At 41.2% G+C, this 23045-nt stretch overlaps 1 protein-coding gene across 3 annotated transcripts in view; it reads right to left on the bottom strand.

Moving 5' to 3' along the window:
• Positions 1-5094: 5094 nt before the first annotated feature.
• hdac9b (histone deacetylase 9b) overlaps positions 5095-23045 on the bottom strand; it is a 41504-nt gene continuing 23553 nt past the window's right edge. For all 3 annotated transcript variants that reach the window (XM_056380375.1, XM_056380376.1, XM_056380377.1), the window contains 10 exons: positions 20184-20425; positions 19674-19842; positions 18058-18181; positions 17828-17949; positions 12704-12835; positions 12225-12340; positions 10650-10772; positions 9931-10108; positions 9609-9823; positions 5095-7177 (listed from right to left, as the gene is read on the bottom strand). In XM_056380375.1, coding sequence (XP_056236350.1) covers positions 6842-7177; positions 9609-9823; positions 9931-10108; positions 10650-10772; positions 12225-12340; positions 12704-12835; positions 17828-17949; positions 18058-18181; positions 19674-19842; positions 20184-20354 — 1686 coding nt within the window. In that variant the 5' untranslated portion in view covers positions 20355-20425 and the 3' untranslated portion in view covers positions 5095-6841. The remainder of the gene's footprint in view (positions 7178-9608; positions 9824-9930; positions 10109-10649; positions 10773-12224; positions 12341-12703; positions 12836-17827; positions 17950-18057; positions 18182-19673; positions 19843-20183; positions 20426-23045) is intronic.

Here is a 23045-nt window from a genome sequence, read left to right as displayed (position 1 = left end):
CCTTCATTATAGCTTTGTTTCATAAACATCATGTCCATATGATGTTTTTTATTTAACCTCCTAAGACCCGAACTCTTGCATGGAGTGCATTTTTAATTTCTCTTTGCTATTTAGGCTGATTGGGACCTGATGAGTGTAACAACAAAGAATTATCTTTTTACATGATGTAGTTTCTGAGAAAAATGATGTCCACATATGAGGACATTAGTTTTAAATTTCGATAGAAACCAATAAAGAGACAATTGAGTAATGATGTGCAAAACTATTTATTTGGTGCCAGAACACAGCAGCATTTTCCTGAGTACAAAAACAAATGAGAAAGAAAAATTGTGCCCCTTTGAGCAATATGGCTCATTTGAAGTACTGCTAACAGTTGCAGAAAGACGTATGTCTGTAACAAAGTAAAAAACATTCTGAACATTTTGCATTGTTACTGTTCTAAACTGTTCATTTCAATTTCTGAACATGGCTCATATGTGGTCACCAGGCCCTTGTTGAGAGAAAGTTAGTATTGTGGTCTAGAGAACCCAAAATGTGAGGTCCACATATGTGGACGCCAGATCCTAGGAGGTTAATACAAGACATATCATGAGCAAAATATGCAGTCAACACCATGACTGCGTATTTCCACCTTGGGACTGCGGTGAACCAATGACAGTCTTTAAAAAAAACAGATTCAAACGTCATATAACTAAGGAACCAATCCTGTCAACTTGCAGAGACAAGGGGCGGGCAAAAATAAACCCGAAACCTTGTCAGTTCAGAGGCAAGAGTTTGCATTAGCACAACTAACAGTGTCAGCCACTGCCAGTTGCGAGCTAACAAACACCATAAACAAATGAAAGATGCTAACTATGCTAACTGTTCTGATGCTAGTCATCGATTTTGGTAACAACAGGCTCAAACATGTGACTGAGTTCCTCCAATATTTCCTCTAACACTAACCACATTGCCACACACTGCTCCTTCACCAGTCACCGAAATCTTCTCAGTACAGAGAGCGAGAGTTTCCATTAGCACCGCCGCAAACACTGTGTTAGCCACTGCCAGTTACAAGCTGACAAACAACATAGGCAATTAACTGCACTTACCGTGCTGACACCTCCTTGAATCGCTGATTTTGGTTCACAATAAACTCCTCAAACATTCCCGAGTCTAGGTCTGACTGAGGCTCTCCATTACTTCCTCCAATCATCTTGATACACACTGCTATTTCACCTTTGGCAGTTTCACCTGTAGACCTGGCGAATGCGGCGGATGTGGGCGGGGCATAATATCCAGATTTTTCAATGAGGAAGTAAGCTTAGATGTGTCTTCCAGCCCCAGTTTTTAATTTATTTTTCTTGTTTTTTTTTTCACTTTTTGTTTGGGAAAACCATGTTAAACCAAATATTAGTCATAGAAGATTATTTTTTAAGTTTAAGTTTAAAACATGTCTGCAGAGGAACTTAAAAAATGGGGAAAGGTAAGGTTTCATTCCTACCTGCCAGTTACTGGTAAGTCAGTTGCTACCGGCTCACCTGGGAGATGAAGAAGAGGAGGATGAGAAGGAATTTCACCCTTTGGATCCCTTTAAAAGATCACGATGTGCAAGCTTCTGTAGCCAACCAAGTTTATTCATCCATTCCATCTCTGTACCTGTTCATTAGTATTCAGGGGCTATGTTTTAAAGATGGGGTAATTAGCACATTAAATTATTCAAATCTATTTGTCCACTGCAGAAAAATTGTAACACGATCCAAAAAGCATGCATAATGATTCAAAAAAGAGTAGCACTTTAGTAACTTCAGAGCACTAAATTGTCCCATAAGGTTTTTACTACAAATGTATTGGTTTTAGACCTCTGACTTGCCCACAAAATAAACTGCTAACAGTAAAAAAGAGCCAAAATGGTCCAGAGTAGGATTTAGAGATGTCTTGAAATTATATGGAGCCATTGTCAGACACGAATTTATGCAGGATTTCATATGGTTGTAGTGCCTCTTTGGTTCCAGCAACATCTTTGGGTTTTCATTATCATCAATCATACTGTTTGGAACCAGATAGCATGATTTGATTGTCAAATTCATGATCTGCTGAGTTGGGTCCAGAACAATTGGCTGGAGAAAACACAGATGCAGGTCAATGCAGTTTTTTTCCCAACTCCAGCTGAGCGAGGTGGTAAACTCAGCACCTGAAGAGCAGCCAAATCCAGAGGGGATCGCTGTGTATTTAGTGGCATGAGTTGACATCTATTGATTAGAGGCAGAGAGTTGAGTTTCTACAGCTGTTCTGTGTTAACTGGGAAACTTTGGCTCGGTGAGGATGACCAGGGCTGCCAGGTGCACTTCATGCCTCTACTTTAGCAATTTAACTCCATTATCATGTGTGAGTTCATCTTAGGCTGGGAATTCTCCTTGCAGTTCTTCTATTATTATTCCAAAAAAAAAAAACTAAACTGTGCACATTTTACTACTAGTCTGGGGGCGATTAACTCATTATTAGGTTGCCTAACTAGGTTAACCTCTACTCATTTATGACCTTTACATCCTGTCATAACATTATATACACATTGGACGTATAGGAATCCAAGTCAGAAAGAGTCTGTCGTAAGGATGTGTCCAGGTGGTAACATCATGGTTGCTGGATCTAAAAATCATTTGCATTGTTAAATATGTGGACACTACTAACACAGTCAGGAAGTGAAAGTCTGCATCATTGTAGCTAATTTCAGTGAGAAGTTTCATCTCTATGGAAAGGTGCACTTGAAATAGATGCTCAGGTAGACCTGGATCGTCCTTGTTCCAGAGCCTTAGAACAGGATTTTAATCTAGATTGTGTAAAGGATGAAAAAGTCTATATTTGTGTGTTGCTCTCTGACTTGGGCTCTGGAGGCTCTTGATTTATTATCCTTTTGACCATGTTTCTGGATATAATTGCCAGTTGTGGTCAGGTGAGTTGCAACAGAGGGTTTTGGTCACTCAGCTGCACGACTCTGGTGACACATGACAGTGATTATCAGGTGAGCTGTGATTACACTGAGGAGTTGACCGGCTCGGCTCTGAGAAACAGATGATGTTGATGATTAATAATGAACTGAGCGCTCTATTAACTTCATAACTCCATCACTGATCACATCAGTCTCATCACACTGAACAGCTGACCACAATTTATCCTCTCTGTATGTTCAGCAGCATACCGTGAACTGATCTCTAGCTTCATTCATATGATGTATCTGGCAGATCGGATCAAAACTGTCCCTATCTAAGCTCCCTCCCCACATCTGAATGTACACAATCTGAAGCTGGAGCACTTCCAATTTAAAAGGCCACAAGATACAACTTGAATTTATTTTTTCATTGCAAGAGAGAGGAACTCAGAGACTGGATACTTAAAGTAGATAAACTAAATGATGAAGCAGAAACAAGTGAGAGCCCTATTGTGGTATTTACTCTCCTCAGTTTAGGTTGTCATGTGCACAGCAATATAAGCAATTCTTGTCGTTGTCTAAATCAGTAATTAGCAGTTGTCAATGGCAGCTGAATGCATTCACTGGTAAAAATCAGATGTGTAGGCTATAGTAAGATGAACACCAGAAGGACACGATGTTTGGCGACGGTAAAGTAGTTTCAGTATGAATAATTTCCCAATTAAATTAAAGTCACTAGTTAAACTCACATAGAATTAGATGCATTTTATTTGACCTACTTTCTCACATTTTCAGCTATGAAATGTATTTTTGCAAAGGCAGTAAATCACCATAAATACAAAGCTGACAGAACAAATGAATCCTGGTGTATGTGTTTTGAGCTATTAGGTCCAGTTCATGTGTTATGAATCTATATAAATCCTGGGTTTTAACTGTTGTCAGCAGTACAGTGCTTAGAGTGCATTTTACTGTGACTATGCTATTCTTACTCAGTGGCTTCAGAACACAGACATTATTTCATTATTTGGCAGCAGTATAAGAATGTGATTTCTTATTGGTGCTCATGTATTAGAAATAAAGCCATTTGAGTTGCCGCCTTGAGATTTTTGACTCTGCAAAGTTGTCATCACCATCATCTATCACTCATTCTCGTATGTATGTGCATACTGCATCCAAATGCCTATTTTTATAGCACTGCAGGTGATAAAAACTCAGGCCTCACTTAGGGTCTAATCCATTTAAAGGAAATAGGTGGGCTTACGTCTTCCTCACTTCCTTACACCTTTAAAAATGCTTGTTTGCTTTTACAACTGGCTCTGTGCACAGCTGGGGAGGGGCAGTACAGATGGATTTAGGCTTCGTTATTTTTTCTGCCTTTGTAACAGCTCATTTAAAATCACAAGGGCCTGAAGCCCAAGACAGATGGAGTCTACTTAAGAAAGAGTCAGTGTCTAATTTAACTCAAATACTTCCTAATGTGAAGTAACACTACACCTTTGTGAAAATACTTTAGAAGCTCTCATGAAAGTTTTATGAAAGAGTGTTCCTGTTTGGATAAAATGTATTGTTTTATATAATATACAATCTAATAAAGGTCTTTATCTATCACATGTGTGGTGCACACACACAGATGCCTTCTAACTTTGAGCAATCATAATTTGGTCACTTTTGCCATTTAAAAGATGCTCTCAGAGTGGTGTTTTGCAGAGAGCAACATTAGACTATGAGTGAACTTTTCCAGTCTCATCATTGCGTGTATAGCATATCAGGCCAGTCCCATGACCTAAGCTTGCTGTGAAATTGCTTAAGCTTGGTTTGAAAGTATCCGCATAAGTCATATATCACCCACTCGCAGCTCACCTTATCTTGACTGCTCAAATACTGCCACAAGAAGCCTTGCTTGCTCACATCAAAGAAATGTTTGGAAAGCCTCTTAAGCTCCCTGTAAAGGGTTACATAGATCCCCTGAAAATAAAGAGCTGGGTTATAGGACCTAGTGTGGGAAAGGCAAGCTGAGCTAATGATTTAGGCCGTCCATTTGAGAAGCTAATTTCAAAATAATCAAGAATGCCATTTGCGAATAAGACAAAAAGTTTCAAAAAGTTTTTGAAAGCCTTGATGTATGGTGTGTTTTGCTTCCTTTCCTCTGCATGCATCCTCACAATGAGACGAAAATACACAAATGATCATCATGAACATCAGAGGTAAATGAACTTTATTTTAAAAAAAGAAAGGTTTATCACACAAGGCAAAAAAAGAGAAGAAAACTGCAAACTGCTATGAACAGACCACAGGACCCGTAACCCCCCCCTCCCCCCACCCCTGCCCTCCCACCTCCACCACCCCCACTGACAGCAAAGGGGTTCTCGTTACAACCAAATCAAAGGAGCAAGAGAACAAGACTCACATTGTTCTGATTGTGTTTACTTACACTAAAAACATTAAAACCGGACAATCTGAATGTACAGTATAAGACAGACAGTTTTGATTTTCACATGAATCCAAACACAGAACCTCATACTAGCATTTTTTTTTACATTTAGTTGACGGTACAAATGAAACAGGAAGGTTTACAGCTATGCAATACATTTGATTGATCACTTTAAGACAGACTATACATGTTGCAATGGGCACTTTCAGGGGAAAACAGGCTTGAAACAAAAAAAGGTCCCGTCCAGGGTTTTTTATTGAAGTAACATCAAACCTGCATATTGAGGTAACCAAGCCACTAGGGAATACGAAGGAAGCGATTCCCTTTAAAAAGGACTCCCTTAACCATATCCCCACTCACTTTGTAATTCGCCTTGACAGTAAATCAATTCTCAAGCCTGGCCCCTTGGACTCCTCCAACCCTAGGTCCTCCTCTCTCAACATTCCTGCACACATGAATCACTCCAACTCCTGGCTTCTAGAAGGCATTTCCTGCCCGGCCCTCTCTCTCTCTCTCTCTCTTTCTCTCTGTCTGACTCCTCTGCTGAAAGCTGGGCAGGAACCCGGCCCGAGCTTTGATTTGGACCCAGAGGGAGAGAGGGGAGGAGAGCTCGGCTTAACACAGGGCCCTGGCTCTGGGACTGCTCAGAGAGAGAGAGAGAGAGACAGAGACAGAGAGAGAGAGACAAGGAAACCTGGGATGTGTCGGGAGATGCCTGCACACCCAAGCAGGGATTTAGTGCTTTATCCTTCAAATTGCAATATGAGCAGTGGACCATATTCCAATGGCAATATCACTCCCAGAGCAAAAGTTTGCCCCGAGGGAGCGTCCTCTGTTAGGATTTAAGTATACATTCTCTCTAAGACAGATGTTCATTATTTCAGTTTCTGAGACCACTTAACATGGAACATCATCACAGATTTTTTGAGAACAACAGAGCATGTAGTGTTTTAAACTCTTAACATACTGTCAGGACTTTATGATAATTCTCCACGCTGAAGAGCATTCAAATATTTTATGGCAAAAAATGTACACAGTGGGAACACAAGTTGGCTCTTCGAAGCTGTACACCTGTTCGACCTTCCCTCTAGAAATCATCTTTGATGCTAAATCCACAGTATATGTACATACAACTTTATGTCACTTGATGACCAAAGCAGCTCTTAAAAAGAACGGTCTAAATTGTCTTCATATTATATACACAAAAGTGAAACATACATATTTTACAGAGATCACTACACAAAGATCACAAACAGAGAGTCTTCGAGCGTGGGACGAGTGAGGCTGCAGCTGAGTGAGAAGGGGTCATATGTAGTGACAGGGAGAGCTGGCCTACTGTGCAATTGCTGCTGTATGTGTGTGTATATGTATGTTAATGTGTGTGTGTGTGTGTGTGTGTGTGTGTGTGTGTGTGTATGTGTGTGTAAGGATGTAGACGCACGTTTGTAGAGACTTGTTTATCTGCGAATGTTGTGAGTGTGTGATCTCATCCTCTTCCCTTCTCAGATCATTGCTCTTATCACCAGTCTCCCTTTGACCTGGTGAAGATAGGTGCTCTGCTCTGACTCTAAGCTCTGACTGGTCAGAGACTCATCCTCGCTATCAGCCGGCTCCTCCTTGACCTTAATGACCCCGCAGTGAGCGTCGGGGAGCTCGCCGCTCGAGCCACTGCTGCTGCTACTGCTGAGCGTGTGCTTCCGGATGACTCCTCCAGGGGGCAGCCTGTCCTCCTGCATGCTCTCCGTCTGCTCTCCGTGCTGCTGCTCCTCCTGCTCCTCCTCCGACTCCTGCAGGTGTGCGCTGGGCTGACGTAACTGCTCAATGGACTTGGATAACAGCTGCAAAACACATAGACTCCACATCAGTGATGATATCACGCAGTCAATGAAGCAAAAAAATTTCAGCTACAATAATAATAATAAGCATGTAAATAACATCCAAAGAAGGCAAAGATACAGTTCTCATTGGCCTTTTCACAGCCATCTAGTAATACTAATCTGGCTGTCAAACAATAAAAAATGATATCAAATTATATCCTTTGTCAATTTTCTGATGAAATCAAACTCTTACAACAACATAAATAACCCGTAGCCTTCAGGCTATTTTGTTAGAGAAATCAATACCAAAAGCAGCTGTGATTACAAAACTGCAGGAAAGAAAGTAATTAAGGATACACAAGCCATACGTGTGAGCATTTTCATGTTGGTAAATCCTAGTCTGACACTGTGTTTTGCTAAATAAATATGTTACTGCTACATTGGAATAAAACTAGACTATAAAAACAAACTGACATTTACACAACCATTTATACGAACAAATATCTGTATTCAATAAAGCTACTGTAACCTTAATAATACCACAGAGGGGAATGTCAAACTGATAATGTGTCTGGCTGGTGGCTTTTGTAAACTACATTTTAAGGAGGTTTAAGAGTGGAAAGAGATTGGCCATTGTTCATGCCTTTTTATGGGAGTTAAACATTCAATAATGGTGGCTGCCCCAGGTAAGTGGATTAGTGTCACTCACTTGCTTAATTTTTATAAAATACCGTTCAGAATGTACAAGGTCTCATGTTCTGAGAGAGAGATTGTGGATATATTCTGGAGCCAAGGTACCGGTGCAGGGAGCAAGTTACTGTATAGGCTTTCTGAAGAGGATATCAAGAGAGCATATCACACACAGCTGCATCAAACCCAGCAACAGTCCTCTCCACAGGCACCAGTGAGCACATCAAACCTCTCTCTGAAACTCAGCAATGCTCAGATTTTCCCCACATCTGTCCATCAAAAATATTTTAATCAGTCAAATAGAGAATTAATTATCCATTCTGATTTTCAGCTGCACCTGGAACTTAGTGAATCACATGTTTCGCATTCACGGAAACATGTTATAAAGCAGCGATAGTGCAAAATAACTGAAATATTTGTTACCAGAAACAGACACATGTGAGTTCAGATTCAGCCTGACAGAGACGCTCTCTGCAGAGGACTGCTTCACTGTCTTGAAGCTTTGTTAAATCAGAACCACTGTAATGGTGCCATGATATGATTACTCGACCACAAGAGGGCTCCATAAACAGGCTGAGAAGTGCCTACCCTTGACAGCTGGTAACCAACAACATTACTGTCTACAGAATGTCTCTTCAGCTATAAGAATTAGCCTCCTTAGTTCAGCATTAGTAAACACTGTTCATACCTCTTCCTAAAATCTCTAAGCTCTTGTAAATTTCCATCAGTGCCCCCTACTGTTGCAGGCACTGAAGGACGTTTAAAAACAACTGCAGACAAGCCTCTGCTAGGAAATTAATTAGGGCAATGTTTCGGAGATCCCTCTCAGTAAACACTGAGGGCTCATCCCTGATTAGTGGCCATTTATAACCTTCACTTAAAGAGGCTTTACTTGCGATCTCATTGGCCTGAGTGATCACAGCAGGGCCTGTTCACGTGGTTCTAGAGGAGATGTCGCAATTATTTTAAAGCTCTTTTCAAATCACAAAGAACTTTTCAATAACTACAGCTGATATTAAAACTAATTTCACCTGGCAGTGACACATGTTAGTTACTTTTAGTGTTACAGAGGAATTCAAACAGAAACAAAGTTGTACATCTGTACTACACAACTCAGTATGTCCTTGTGGTACTTTGTGCTTTTTATTACTTCCAGGTAAGAGCTCCTCTAGGGTTCCCATGGCTCTTTCAGGGACCAGCGTTGGGACACATCAGTATGTGAGCTCACACAATGCTGCCTTTCACAGTGTCTGCCACCTCACATACGTCCCTCACCAGAATAATTACACTCTGTGTATAGCGAGGTCACCTCGGCTAGCTAACAGAAACACAAATATTGCCACAGAGGAACAAAATGTATTCTGGGCACTTTTTCCTTCATTTGAACTTAGCTTGAATTGAATTTCACAGAGTTAGCATGTGCACAGCACTGATGCCTTAAGCTATGATAACAGAATTAGTGCAGGGGAAGCATTTCTTTCCCATTTGAAGTCAGGCAGAAGTTCTTTGCTTCGCAGAAATAACACCAGGATTCCAGGGAGGAACAGACTACGGCCCAGGTCTGTAAACTTGAGCTACCACAGATGCTTTTACAAAAGGCTAAAAATAGATCAGCATTTGTGTGCTTAAAATGATTAAATCAGACTCCCTGCTGTAAAATGAGATCTCAAGAGACCTAAAAAGGAATGTAGAATGCTGCGAAAAGCAATCTGAAAGTCAAAATCATCCCCTGTGATTTGAATATTGATGAACAGCACAATACCTTATTTATATGGACCTGCTGCTGGTACTGTTTCTGTTTCTCCAGGAAGTGCTGGTGTTGCTGCTGGATGACGAGTTGGGCCAGTGTGTTCTGGGGCAGTGGAGCCGACTGGGTCCGGTTCAAGGGCCGGTGTTTTGGTAGTTTCGGCCGACTGCTGGAGGGCCGATCCTTCATGGCCAGTGGGGACTGAGGGTGGGACGACATGGAGCCTTGGCCTTGAAAAAAATCAAAACTTTTATTTTTAAATATATTATTATGTTTCTCCAAAAAATATATTGTAAATTTGTTACATAATGCTTGAAGACAAGGATAGAAGACTTACCAGAGGAGAGGATCTTCTGCTGCCTCATCTGTTCCTTCTGGAGGAGGTGCTGGAGGAGAGCCTGGTGACTGGGGCTCACCTTGGACTCCAGGCCTGTCTGAAGGGGCACAGGGCCCAGGAGATGCCCAGGCAGCCCTTGCCTGATTTCTGTTGATCTGTCTTTCAACCCTATGGCCGCCTGAGAGAAAAGGTGATAAAGTAATGATTATTCATGAATTCACATTACATGTGCCATGCACTAGGACTAGTAATTATTCATAATCATTTGTATAAATTCAACTGTTATTTGTGAATGAATATGTGCTGAAATCAGAGAGCATCAATGGGTAGAAGTTACTGCATCTGATGAACAGGCCTCTGTGGAATGTGCCAAAGACCTTAAAGATGATATATCATCTGCTATGTTATCAGGAGTTGCACTTGAGTGGACTTGGACTTTTTAAAGCTGTGATAAATGAGGTAATAGGGGAAGATAAGAGCATGCCTGACACAAGACACTGCAGAACAATATTTATCTAAGGGCGATAAAATTATTTGGGGCAACAGGTCAAAGACCTGCAGTCATACAGAGAACCCAGACAGCCACTGCTGGCAGGTTTTGCAATTTACAGACTGAGTTGAAAAGCTTACCATCACTGTACGACTAAACCTGTGTATTAAGCGAGATTTCATGTAAAACATATGGGTTATCTGAGAATGTATGCAGAATTTGTACTCACATTGATGGGTGAGGATGTAGTCGAAAGCCCCAAGGAGATGTTGGGTAAGGAGGGAGATGTGTATAAGCTCAGCATGGACACGGAGCCCTCAGGTCGGAATAATCTCGGCTGTGAAGGCCATCTCTGCATCAAACACACAGGACACAGCAGAAGACAGAGAGATTTAGGAGGAGGCGACAGATTTAGAAATCCCACAATGGACAATTTCAAAAGGCAACATGTGCAGTGGCATAAACCTTAATGCACTATGACGAACAACAGCCCTCCTTGCTGCAAACGGAAAGGTATGAGTTTTCATGATGGATGATATAAAGGTGTGGCAGGCAGCAGAACTCCCCTGGAGCTTCACAGAATGGCACCAGTGAGGATGATACGTTATTATAAAACATTGCAAACCTCTAAATCTATCACTCCACCCTCAGTTCTTCAGTCCACAATCCTGCTTGCTGCCTTTTCTTACTCCCTGGTCCCCACCCTCAGGCTACTCTCTCAGAGAACATCAGCACTGGGGCATACTTCCTGTACCCAGCAGAGCAGTGGACCAGCATGTGGTTTTGGAACAGCCATGTTTATCCTTCCAACCCCTACCAGTACTCAGTGACCTGTATGTGGATATCCGGCCCATATTTGACCCGAGGGACCCGTTCCCTGTGAAAAAGGATACCTAATGTAACGGTGCACAAACACGCCTTGCTTTTGCAACAGGCATGAGGTCTACGGGCAGCCCCGCTGTCCACCAATGACTTTCATGAGAGCCTCAGCTTGAGCTGATACAATAGCAATCCTGTGTGTTTATGTTGTTAGCATGTGGGTGTCTTTGGCTACTAGTGCCTGGGATATCAATTAAACTCCACAGTTCGTCCGTCTCCCTAAGCCCCAACCTTCGGCCCGATGTCAGGGCGTCTCTCCATTCTCTGTGTCGCTGGAGGTCCCTGGGAGAGTAAACAGCGATGGTTAAGAAAAACACAGCTGTTCAGTTAAGATTGTTCAGAGATGTGTCATATCTGCCACCCTCTATAATGGTCTGCTTTGTGAGCTCGGTCCAAGGGGAGCTCTGGTCAGTAACTCAGCCATGAATCTATTGGGAAACGCCTCAGAACAACTCAGTACAGGCATACAGCCAGGCCAGTGACAGAAACACCATTACAAGCCAACAGCAACCTTACAGCCAAACCAAAGATGGCTTTTTTTTTTTTTTTTGCAAAACATAAAATTGATTGTACAGCACATCTGGAAAAAAAATGTTGGATAGAAAAATGTGCAGCATTTTAATTTCTACTGTTGTTTTTGCAATGTCTCTGTTCAGAATTTTAACACTAATAGAGTCCATTTATTTTTTATTTTTAACCATGACATGCGGGTCAAACTGTGCCTCTTTAATGTCAGTGTGGGGAGCCATTTTCATTGGAGTGTAACAGACAGGACAACTGGCTGTTTTTATAGCTGCAAGCAAAAGGGCACACAGGCATTTAGTGCCCTGACATAAAAGTATAGTTTTAATATTCACATAATTTCCATGCAGAACAACATCAGAAATGCAAATCATTCAGAGTGTTTGATGATTTATGAACATACCTCAGTTTTTGTTGTAGTAGGCAGAGAGGAGGGTCCATTTTCAGCCCCCAAGGCACTTGAGGCCCCTATGGGAGAGCTGGGGCCGGAGCCAGGGGCACTGTTCGTGGGTGTAGAGTCTATGAAACATCAAGGAGTTAGACACATAGTATGCATGCTCACTCACTACACTCAACACACAATACACAGAGACTTTGCCTAACAGCTGCAGCCTAACAACAGTTTAATTCTGTACTGTCATGGCTGCCTGATTACAATGGTCTTTCTTAACACTGAAGTGTAATAGCCATTATATGCTACTGCATTGTAAAACTGCTCATTATTTTCCAACTCTGTAATAATAAAACTAGGATATAGGCCTGTATTGTTTTCAGAGAACATTTTAAACACCTGATAATGTGATGTAGACAATTTTCCACATATGTTTTTGCAGGAAAAATACTTCAGGGAAAAAAATAAAAATGTAATCTATAATTACACACCCATTAGCTCCAGGGCCCTCTTCTTATAAGGAGTCATGATGTTTCCATCTCTTCTCTTTAGCATTGGACTGCTCCTCCTCTCTGCAACCTTCTGCTTCAGTCTGGATCGTACCTTCAGGTTGGGCTCGGAGGCTAAAACATAAGGGACAGATATTTTTTCTGTAAGTCTCAATTCACAGTATTTGCAGATACAGTGGGTTCCACAAGCCTGAGCCCACTTTCCCATTCATTTCCCATTCATGGGAAAGTGGGCTCAGACTGCACTCCCATGGAGATAAATTATACAATCCTGTGAGTGTACTGTGGCTATTTTTTATAGAGTCAAGCAGTATGCTTTCATACAGCCTGGATGAAATGAACTTTATCAAAGAAAACAGTAACATCATAAAATAAGAGGAAACTAAAAGAGAAATAAAAAGACCATAAATCAGTTAAAAAATAAGCAATGTTGTCACGCTTTGACGTGTAACAATTTCAGTTTCAGTGAAATTCAGAGCAGGTTTCAGATAAATTAAATGAGTCAGGATTGGGCGCAATTCCACATCATCTGGACTAAATTAGGTCGAGCAACACACAGGCTCTAAGTGAAATAGTCCGCTACCTGCCGCCCTGGTGACCACAGTCTGATACAGTAGCAACAGTTAAACTAACACAAAAACATGGCAGATGTTTCAGGCTCTCCCCACGCCCCCTCCTCCTAATGCAAAACAGAGATACCCGAATACACAGTCCGAACACACACTCACACACAGCCTGGCCTGAACTGATCCAGACTTACAAATCCAGTCCATCAGTATTGACAGAAAACCTGACGTAATATTCCTCACAATTGACATATTGCTTTTATACTTATCAACTGGTATTAATGACAGATTTTAAGACATTTGTCAAATATTGGCATTTTGTCTCACTTTAGATTATTTCATTATTTTTTAATCCTAATTTAACCAGGGTAGATTTTGTCCTTTGCATGAACACCCAACAACACACTAACACTGTTACACACAGCTGATAATTACCATCCCTGACACACCAAAACAAGTATGATGACACTGAATTTGATTTGCATATGCCATTCTTTTTAAAGGACCAACACAAAAGTTTAACTACTGAAGGCATACCTCAGCAGGGTTAAGGTATTGTGCACCACTGAGATGAATATGTTCTTTATTTTCCTTTAATTTGGTGATAAAATTTGATAACTTGGAACATGGATTTAAGAAGAAAATATTATAGACCATTGAGTCCCCTGCTAAATGAATAGTCACTTTAGAATGAACACAAAAAAAACAAAAACACAAATGGCATTGAGGACATGTCCCCACATGTGAAGCCCTGCAAACCTCTGATAAAAAAGACAATATCACTAATTAGTCCAAAAACACTGCTCTAAAGAAAAACAAAAAAATTGTATATACAGCAGAGTTGTGACAAAGGAAAAATGATATGATGCTAAGAATTAACGAAACCAGGTGGTTGAATCAAGTCAAGGGATTAATTGTGAATGATCTAAGCAGCACTTATATAAATGCAAGCAAATGCTTGTGTGTCTGACTGTTGAGTCGTGCTCCTGTCTACTCACAGTGACAGTGACTCACTAGGTCAACACGTCTCATATGGACTTCCCATCAACCCTTTGGACATGGAATCCCACAGCTAGCATTACACACTCAAATAAACAAGCAGAATAGATAATCTGGTCTTTTGTACGAAAGCCAGAGCACAAAGCTGTATTGAAGTTATGTAAACCTTCTGTTACACAATAGCCAACCTGTTTCAATTATTTAGTTCCGATCAATAATTAAATAGGTCTTTTGCAATGTGTACAACATACAGCTATACATACGGAAGTGGGGCTATGACGTGGGCGCACTGCAGGGAGGAGGAGAGGGAGCGGTGATGGGGGCACAGCTAGGAGAGTGGGCCAGATGCTGCTATTTCTGGCTTTTGTCAAAAGCAGCAAAACCCTCTTCCCTAATACGTGGCACAGACCTCTAATCCTGTGGGTGTGAGGTAGAATGAAAGAGAGCGAGGGAGGAACAAAGGAGGCAGGAGAGATAAATGGAGAGAAAACGCTGTTGGGAGTCGTATGAATCTGCTTCACGCCCTGCTGCCTTGATTGCTTTCTATTTTTACACACTGCTGCCACCAAGCTACGCATCCCAATTGGTCGCCACGGGAACGCCAGACAGCAGCACAGGAACAAACACTTTCTCACTGGTCTCCATGGAAAAAATGCCCTGGTGCACAGTGCAACAGGAGGCAATGATGGCAACTGCAAAGCATATACACATGCACACCTGGGTCACTTCTGCTCCGACTTCTCAGTTAGCAAAAACATACAGTAATGCCTGCAATATACCACAGTCATAAATCAATCACCTTATTACATTTAAAAGTGGTGCTGCAGGGCTAGTGGCGTGTGTTATGTTATCTCAACTTAATCAGAATTTTACCTCTGCTGCCACTGCGAGTGTCAGTGTCCATTAAAGCCTGGACCTGGACAGATGGCTGCGTGGAGAGCTGAGGTGTGTGTTCAGTACATGAGGAGGCCTGCTGTGCATTTTGCCTGATATTCTTATGTATGAATTAATGCTCGATGGTTGCTGTTCTTTTAACATTACAATATAACATTTTTAACCAAAGCTAAATTACAGTTTCCTCAGTGTTTAGATATTATTTTGTCGGATTATCATCAAGTTCATATCTTATCTTATTATATTCTTAACATAGGGAGTTTACACACAAACTTTACTTTGATATGCTTTGGGCTTTACAGTTTCACTTTTGTAGGATTATTTTTGAAAATCTTTCCTGCACCTGCTGAATGCACACATTTGGTAACTGGGTCAAGACCAGAGAGGGTGTTGCACTTCTTACTGCTAAGCTGCAACTATTCTTGGCACAAACTACGACGTGCCCTCGGTCCGGTCTATTCTAGTTTCTTGAAGTGAAAAAATGAGCATATATATCAAGTAAACAAGTTAATCACGTGAAATTCTTCAAATGACTTTTTAGGTGAGGGAAATGAAAGCAAGGATAACACAGCTGTCCTTTGTATTTAAGGATGTTTCTACTGTTAATAGTAGAGATCAAAGCACAGATTGTTTCTTTAGCGGGATATTTTCTGTACTGGTTCATAGTTGAAACTGTCATCTCTACAGATTACATATATGTATTTGTTTGTTGTGAAACAATATTGTCCTCTACCTGTGCATTCTAAATATCAACATGGACTGAAACTCATTAATTCCTATTTCTAGGAGAAGGAATGCAAATACATTGAGCTTACTTGAATAAAATTCACATTTCATTAACTGTCCACTGAAACCTAAATTTCATAACTAAGCTTTAAAAAGGATTTACTGATCATCAACTAACCAAGTCTTACACAATATACACATTATGACATGCACATCATAAACCTCAGTGTGAACCTCAAACCCAACCAGAAAAAGATGATTCTTTGCCCTCTGGCCAAATGAAGCAGTGGGAGTTTAACGTGGAGCATTCGAGTCATCTCCACTTTGTTTTGAGAGAGCTATCTTTGCTTAAACAAACAGTCCCATCGAGGTTCATCCTGCCAGTGCCAGTCCTAACTCAGCAACACCTGCCAATCAGCTATCAGTGACAGCCAGTGGCTTGAGGAACAACACTACCTTTGTGTGTCCCCCTCGCGTGCCAAGCTCTCAGAGGACTTTAATGAAGACAGACAGGAAGTGGGGGAGGAAGGCCTAAGCAGGAAATGACCACATATAGATTCAGGAATCCACAGAGCAAGAAATAGTTTTATCAGTGCACAGAAATAGGGAGACGTTTAACCATGAATGAAAGCATGAAAATGTCAGGTGTGAGCAGCAGAGAGACTGAAATTCTATCTGTCCAATGATTTGTTTAAACCTGCCTTTCTGTATTCACAGTGAAAGGCAAACAATGCTACCATAAACGGTCTCTCTGTTATTTTAGAGAACTGTCTTCAACTGGTTATTAAACTTTTGAGGCAACTCCTTACCTTGTGGGTCTACAGTCATGTCTCAGAGGTGTAATTATATATTTAGAAGAGGCATTTCTCTGTTCTGATGATGGTATGGTTCACAGCAATTACAATAAAGAAAAGCTCTCAAAGCTTTCATTCACCTTTCTAATATTTATCCTTGCCATGCAGTTACTTTATTTTACAAGATATAATTCCTTTGCCTGATCTCTAAATTGTGTATACATGCAACATGACAGGCCTGTAGTTAAATAACTCAACAAGTATAATTGTTTTCCAATGTAATTAAAAGAGACACAGAAGGGAAAAGAACATAATGTAATTTGGTGACCTCATTGCCGAATTATGAAGTTTTTAGCTTGGCGAGCACTTGTGCTCGTGCAAACCATGAAAGGCAGGAATTATTCTTATTTACACAGCGATCCCCAAAGGGTTCCTCAAACTTTAAACCAACAAACCTGAGCTGCTTTTCTGGTGGAAACCTGCGTCTTTTCAAAATAGTTTTTAAAGCCCATAACTCAGGAGAAATTAATCGGCTTTAATTCTCTCATTTATCACAAAAAGAGGCCTTGGAACGTGGTTTATTATTCTAACATAGGGAGAAATGTGGTTCCTTTTAAATAATGGCAAGGTAATTTCAGTACAAATAACAGTAATTAAAATTTAAACTTGTGAAGGGAAAACATGCAATTAAAGTGTGTTGTTGCCTGTGTTCTGCTGGTATGTTTTAGAATAATCCAAATAGGAATGAGGAAGGTTTAAGCTACTTTTCTGGCATGTGTCACCTCTTGTGAAAGTTTTAGGTTGAGCCCTGGAGGAATGAGGAGGGGGCAGGGGTCATAATGAGCCTAACTGATGTCATTAGCAGGTCATCAGCAACCTCAGGAAGTACTCACCGGGTACACCGACCTCTTGATTGACAAGGGTCAAAAAGAATCTCACTGTATTAACAACCCAGCATAGTAAACGGAAAATTACTAACACAGGGCCACATCTAATACACTCACAGAGATATCTTTTTACCTAGCTGTGTGCCTGTGCAGATTTATGTATGCATGTATGTATGTGTATTTGCATTTTTATGTCTGCGCTGTGTGTGCGAGCGTGTGTGAATGTGCAAATTAACAAACCTGTCTTCCTCAAGGGGAAGTCGTCCTTGCTCTCTATGGGTGATGGCAGAGTATACTGGCAGGTGGGGGATGTGCCGCGTAGAGGTGGAGAGCTTTGGTCCAGTGATGTGTGGTGAGAAGACCTGATCACACAAAATTAAATATTATGATATAAACTATTTTCCTATGTGATTTAAATATAGTATTTGTACCTTCATCTCATTCTAAAACAACAAACATCAAGCACTTACGTGTACCAGAGTTTCGGGTGGTGGATGAAAGTATGACTGGTTCCATTACTGGCAGGGTCCTTGGCTGATTTGCTTAACAGAAACTCTTGGAGTTTCTGCTTCACCTCGGTACTAGCCACTGCACCTGTGAGACCAACAGACAGAACCAAAGGGATTGGGGTCACCCTAGGGCTATGACTCCTGATATATTACTGCCCAGATAATATTAAAAAACCTAGCTTTAACCTTACTGTAACTTGCAGATTTCCTGATCTGTTTTCCTATATCACATTTAACATACTGCTGGAATTACAAGCTGTACCAAACCAAAACTCATTTTTTCCCTCTATAATCTCAACTGATTCAGTTTGCTCCATCTTCCCAAGCACCCACCACTTATGTAGGGAGATCTCCCCCTAGTGGTATAAGAGCACTACATTCATTTCAAGCTGCTAAAGTGATACTGCCGAGGGATGTTCTCATCCCTCCCATTGGAGGGTTACAGTTTCAGGGCACAGTTTCAAATTACCTGACCTGACAAAGTCATAAATCTGATCTATTATTAGCTATAAGGTAAAAACAGATATGAAACACTATATCTGAAGCTATTTTCATCCTTGCTATTGAAAGATATTTTCTCCTAAAATCTAAGCTTAAATGTCAATGGCGAACCTTATGTCATCAGGTGAATGTACTGGTTAAGTACCATATCATCATCGCCCTCATATTGTTGGATATTTCTCTTTATCTGATGAATAAAGTTAATTTCAAGTTTGCAATTTGCCTTGTTCCTAGACATCCTCCGGGACAGTTAGATCTAATATTGACAAGTCTTGTCTCCAGTAGCTAGAGACATGAAAACAGAACAGTTTTCCCTGCGAATGCATGGCTATTATATTGTCACACGCAGTAATAACGATTTACTATACATGGATTTTTAAACTCACAGCTATACTGCTGAATATGATCCAATAGAGAGTGCCATTAGTCCTGGTCAGTGAGAGGATGTGGTCTTAAAGGGCTGCCAGATGGCAAATAAATACAGAAATTAAAAACACCCCTTTTTAAAAAAAAATCACAGTACAAATATATATGTATAATTTCATGGCTAAATCATGGCTAATGTGCCTACAAAGGCTATATCGGACCTTGACTGCAATGCCAACTTGAAGGCTATTATCTTTGCTGAAATACTGGCTGCTGCGTGAGAAAATAAAAAGGTAAAATAAAAACTGTCAAATGTTATAGTATATCAGTTGTTTTTTTGTGCTGGCAGTCTGTCCGTGCCATCGAGCTCAAAGAGCTTAAGCAGCTGTCATGACCATCCATCTTCATAGCAACAGGATGCCTGAATGTTATAAAATCATAATAATGATGATAACAGAACATGTACATAGCACTGTATGAATATTTTCTCAGTAAGTGTAGCATTCAGCTACAGGAAACCATTCCTATCCAGCTGTTACATGCATATTTTGCTTAGGCCCCACTCTAAGGTAATGCATTAAAAAATGATTGAAAAGGTTGAGGGTTAAGATTTCAGGGCCTCATGCTTGCTTTTGCCTGAGGCCGCCAAAATTACTAATTCCGCCCCTGATGGTAAAGCGATGGTGATGATGACGGTGTCGAGCTCTTACTCTCTCTGGAGCGCTCCTTGCCCCTGAGGCTCAGGCTGGAAACATGCTGCTCTCGCCGAAGCCTCTCCTGCTCCTTCTCCTGCTGGTTCTGCTGCTGCTGCTGCTCCAGACGACGCTCCTTCTCTGCAAGTTCCTGCTGCTGTTTCATGGCCTGGAGCTCCTGCTGGAGCTGAGAAACATGCAGGCCTCAAGTCAGCATGAAGAGAGCACACTGATAAATATATTTTTACAGCAAGAGTAGCTTCTCTGAACTTCTGCAGTTTGGTACTTGGCTGTGATGGACTATTCTGTACTTGTCTGTGAACACAAAACTCGTCAACACCCTGCCATTCTGTGCTGAATTGTTTCTTCTTTTCTGTACTCTGTAATGTTGTCCTGAGCTATAATGTTTTCTACTGATGTGCACTGTGCAATGCTGTGCTCTGCTGTTTTGTACACTGAGGTGCTGTGTTGGGCCATTGTGTGCGCTGCTGTGCTGTCCGCCATACAACTGTTCAGTGCAATACTGACCTTGAGGTGCTCCTGGAGCTGAGCCTGGTGCTGACGGGTCAACTTCTCATGCTGCTTCTGGAACTCGCTGATTAGTAGCTGCTTCTGGATCTGTTGCTGCTTCTGAATGAGGAGCAGCTCCTGCTGCAGCTGCCTCTCCCAGAGTCCTGGGTCCGAGCCTGGCCCCAGCATCCTCAGATCTGTGCGCAGGTCCAAAGGGGATAAGGGCTCCACAGCCAACGGCACGTCTGGCTTAATGTCCACTGAGGTCCACAGAGGGAAGAGGAGATAGAATAAAAGAGAGAAAGAGATTTGTCAGTCCCTAATTGCAGCTTTACCTTTATCATTCCAATCAGGCAACCAATGATGTACAGTATATCTGTATATTGTTGCAAAACAAAATTTGCTAGGAATTAGGAGGAACAGGAAAATTAGGTTTCTAAAAAAGAAACACAGAATTTTAAAGGTGAAAAACAAAGAATGTAGGGGAGAGTAAAAGAAGGCTCAAAAATAAGGAGCACATATTTCTCTCCTGTGATCCTCAGAAACCTGCAATTATAAAAGTTTCTATAAACAAACACAAGATCACATCTGTCAGCGTACAGTCCACTGGGAGCAGCTGTATAACAGAGTCAATGGACACTTGGCACGAAATGTTGAAGTGGTCATTGAAGTATTTACACAAATCCTATCTTTCCACTGTTTGATAAATAAATAAAGGGAGTCCTCCCCTGTCTCTGCTAGAACATCATGCAGATATCCCTTCTTAACATCAATGATTTAAGGCAAAGTAGTTTGCGAACAGGATGTGTTTGTGAATTCATAATACTGTTATGTTTCCAACTCTGTTCTTGAGTGCAGATGCTGCAATGTGTGCACTGGTAAGAGCTGCCTTTGTCTTTGACAACTGCCTCCATTACAAGTAATTGCCAGATACAAAGTGCGAGGGCATCCCTTTGGTCTCCAAGCACTATATATAGCCTGCTCCACAGAGAGAATCGATTTCCGTTTAAGAACATAGGAGACAGGACTACTTCATCACTCTATTCCATAGAGGATGATTAGTAATTGCCCAATATTTTTCTTTTTCCTATTTATGTTTCTGTTCCACACTAATCCGCACTTCTGTATCCAGCCGAATTTATCAGCTGGCTTGAGTGAGGGTTTTTTTTTTTTTTTTTTTTTTTTTACGGAATCACATCTTTGAACCAATATTAGATATTAAATAAGGTATTTAGGCCTACAGTATATTTGGCCAGTGATTAAATAAAAATGTACAATTCTTGGAAAAATAAATGACATGTTAGTTATGCTGATCATGGCATGACATTCAAGGAAGGATAAGCATTGTCCAGACTGTATAATGTCTCATCCATTTTGAGACCAGAGAAATATTCAAACCTACTTAAAATTCCAGTGGCTGGCGGGAGATTTATTGAGTGTATTCATTGCCTTAATCTTCTCAAGGGTCACATTTAAGAGAACAAGCGCAGGCAATGTTTCTACACCACCTGTTCTTTGGAAGCATGAGAGAAAAGTGACACGTTACACTTTATATGTTCACATAAATAATCTTGTGTTGGTCCTGTCATGCATTTATCCCCAAAAACTATAATAAAATACCAATAAAAAGGAGTTTAAACCTGCCAAAGGAAGCAGCTTCAGTCTACAGTAGCCATCAATTAAGAAGCAGTGCCCTCCTGTTCACTGATGCTCACTGGCGCCCGTTTTGTCATGTAGTCTGTTTTTCATTGCCACCATTCCATGTGTATGCCGCGGTGATGATTATAAATAGAAACATAAAAGCAAGTGGCGCAATCCTGGTCTGTAACAACCCCCACACCCTAGTATCCACCACCCTAACTTGCCGCTGCCATGGCAACGCTGGCGACGTAATTACGTCTCCCCATCCTGCAGATATCGAGTCTCACTGCATGTCATCTCCTGCCTACAGTGGCAATGTGACATGTTGACTATTATATCAGCTTTTCAGCTCTTATATAAGAAAGGAGTCCCCAGCAGAGAGAGGCAGAGAGAAAGCATTACAAAACTCTCCAAAACACACACGTTCTCTGTAGATATTCAGTGGCTAAGTGATAAGTTGTCTTGAAACATGTTCAAAGAGTGAAGACAGCTAGAGGGGACTCCTGTGCTGTAATTTTTCTCTCTATGTTCTAAAAACAGCTCCAATCAAATGACAGAGGAGGACAACAGCTCGGCAGGCAGAGAGAACAGGCACCTGTAGAACAGACTCCTTCTCTCCTGACAGGGAATATTAATCTTAGCTTGTAAGTACTTGACAAAGGACTCTTTTGTAGCAGGTGCTGTTCCAGGGGTAGCCGTGAACCTGTGAACCACTGAAGGGCTCAGAGACTCAGACAAGCCTTAGTGCTACTTTTTGCCTAATGGACCTAAATATAGCAACAAAAACACCTGCTGCCTGGGAGTATTCACCACTGTGATATCTAATTAATCTCATATTTCATTCTGTACCCTCACTGTGACTGGCATTAAGGATCTCCACTTTGATCAGCACATCAAGCTGAGCCTCCATCAGAAAATCTCAGACAGCGGTTTAACAGGATGTGAAGGGGGAGGAGGAGGAGGAGGAGGAGTGTGAAAGCTTAAGCCACCTTTGATAACCGAGGCTGTATGAAATGGCCCTTGAGGAAACCACAACAGCCTCATGTGCCTGTTTTATTCTTGTCCACTCTCTGTCCACTGTGTCGGCAAGAATAACGCTGGATGGAAGGAGGGAACATAATGAGGTCCTAAAGGTAGATAGGCATTGTTCGAGCTCTGCTGAAGCCTCTACCTGATGTATAATTTACAACTTAAATTCTTCATGATTGACATCATTCTCCGTGCTGATTGAAACACAGA

This window comes from Seriola aureovittata, chromosome 7 (genome assembly GCF_021018895.1).
Source record: "Seriola aureovittata isolate HTS-2021-v1 ecotype China chromosome 7, ASM2101889v1, whole genome shotgun sequence".
Classification (NCBI taxonomy): domain Eukaryota; kingdom Metazoa; phylum Chordata; class Actinopteri; order Carangiformes; family Carangidae; genus Seriola; species Seriola aureovittata.
Note: the sequence above shows the minus strand (reverse complement) of the source record. Positions and strands in the feature narration are given on the sequence as shown.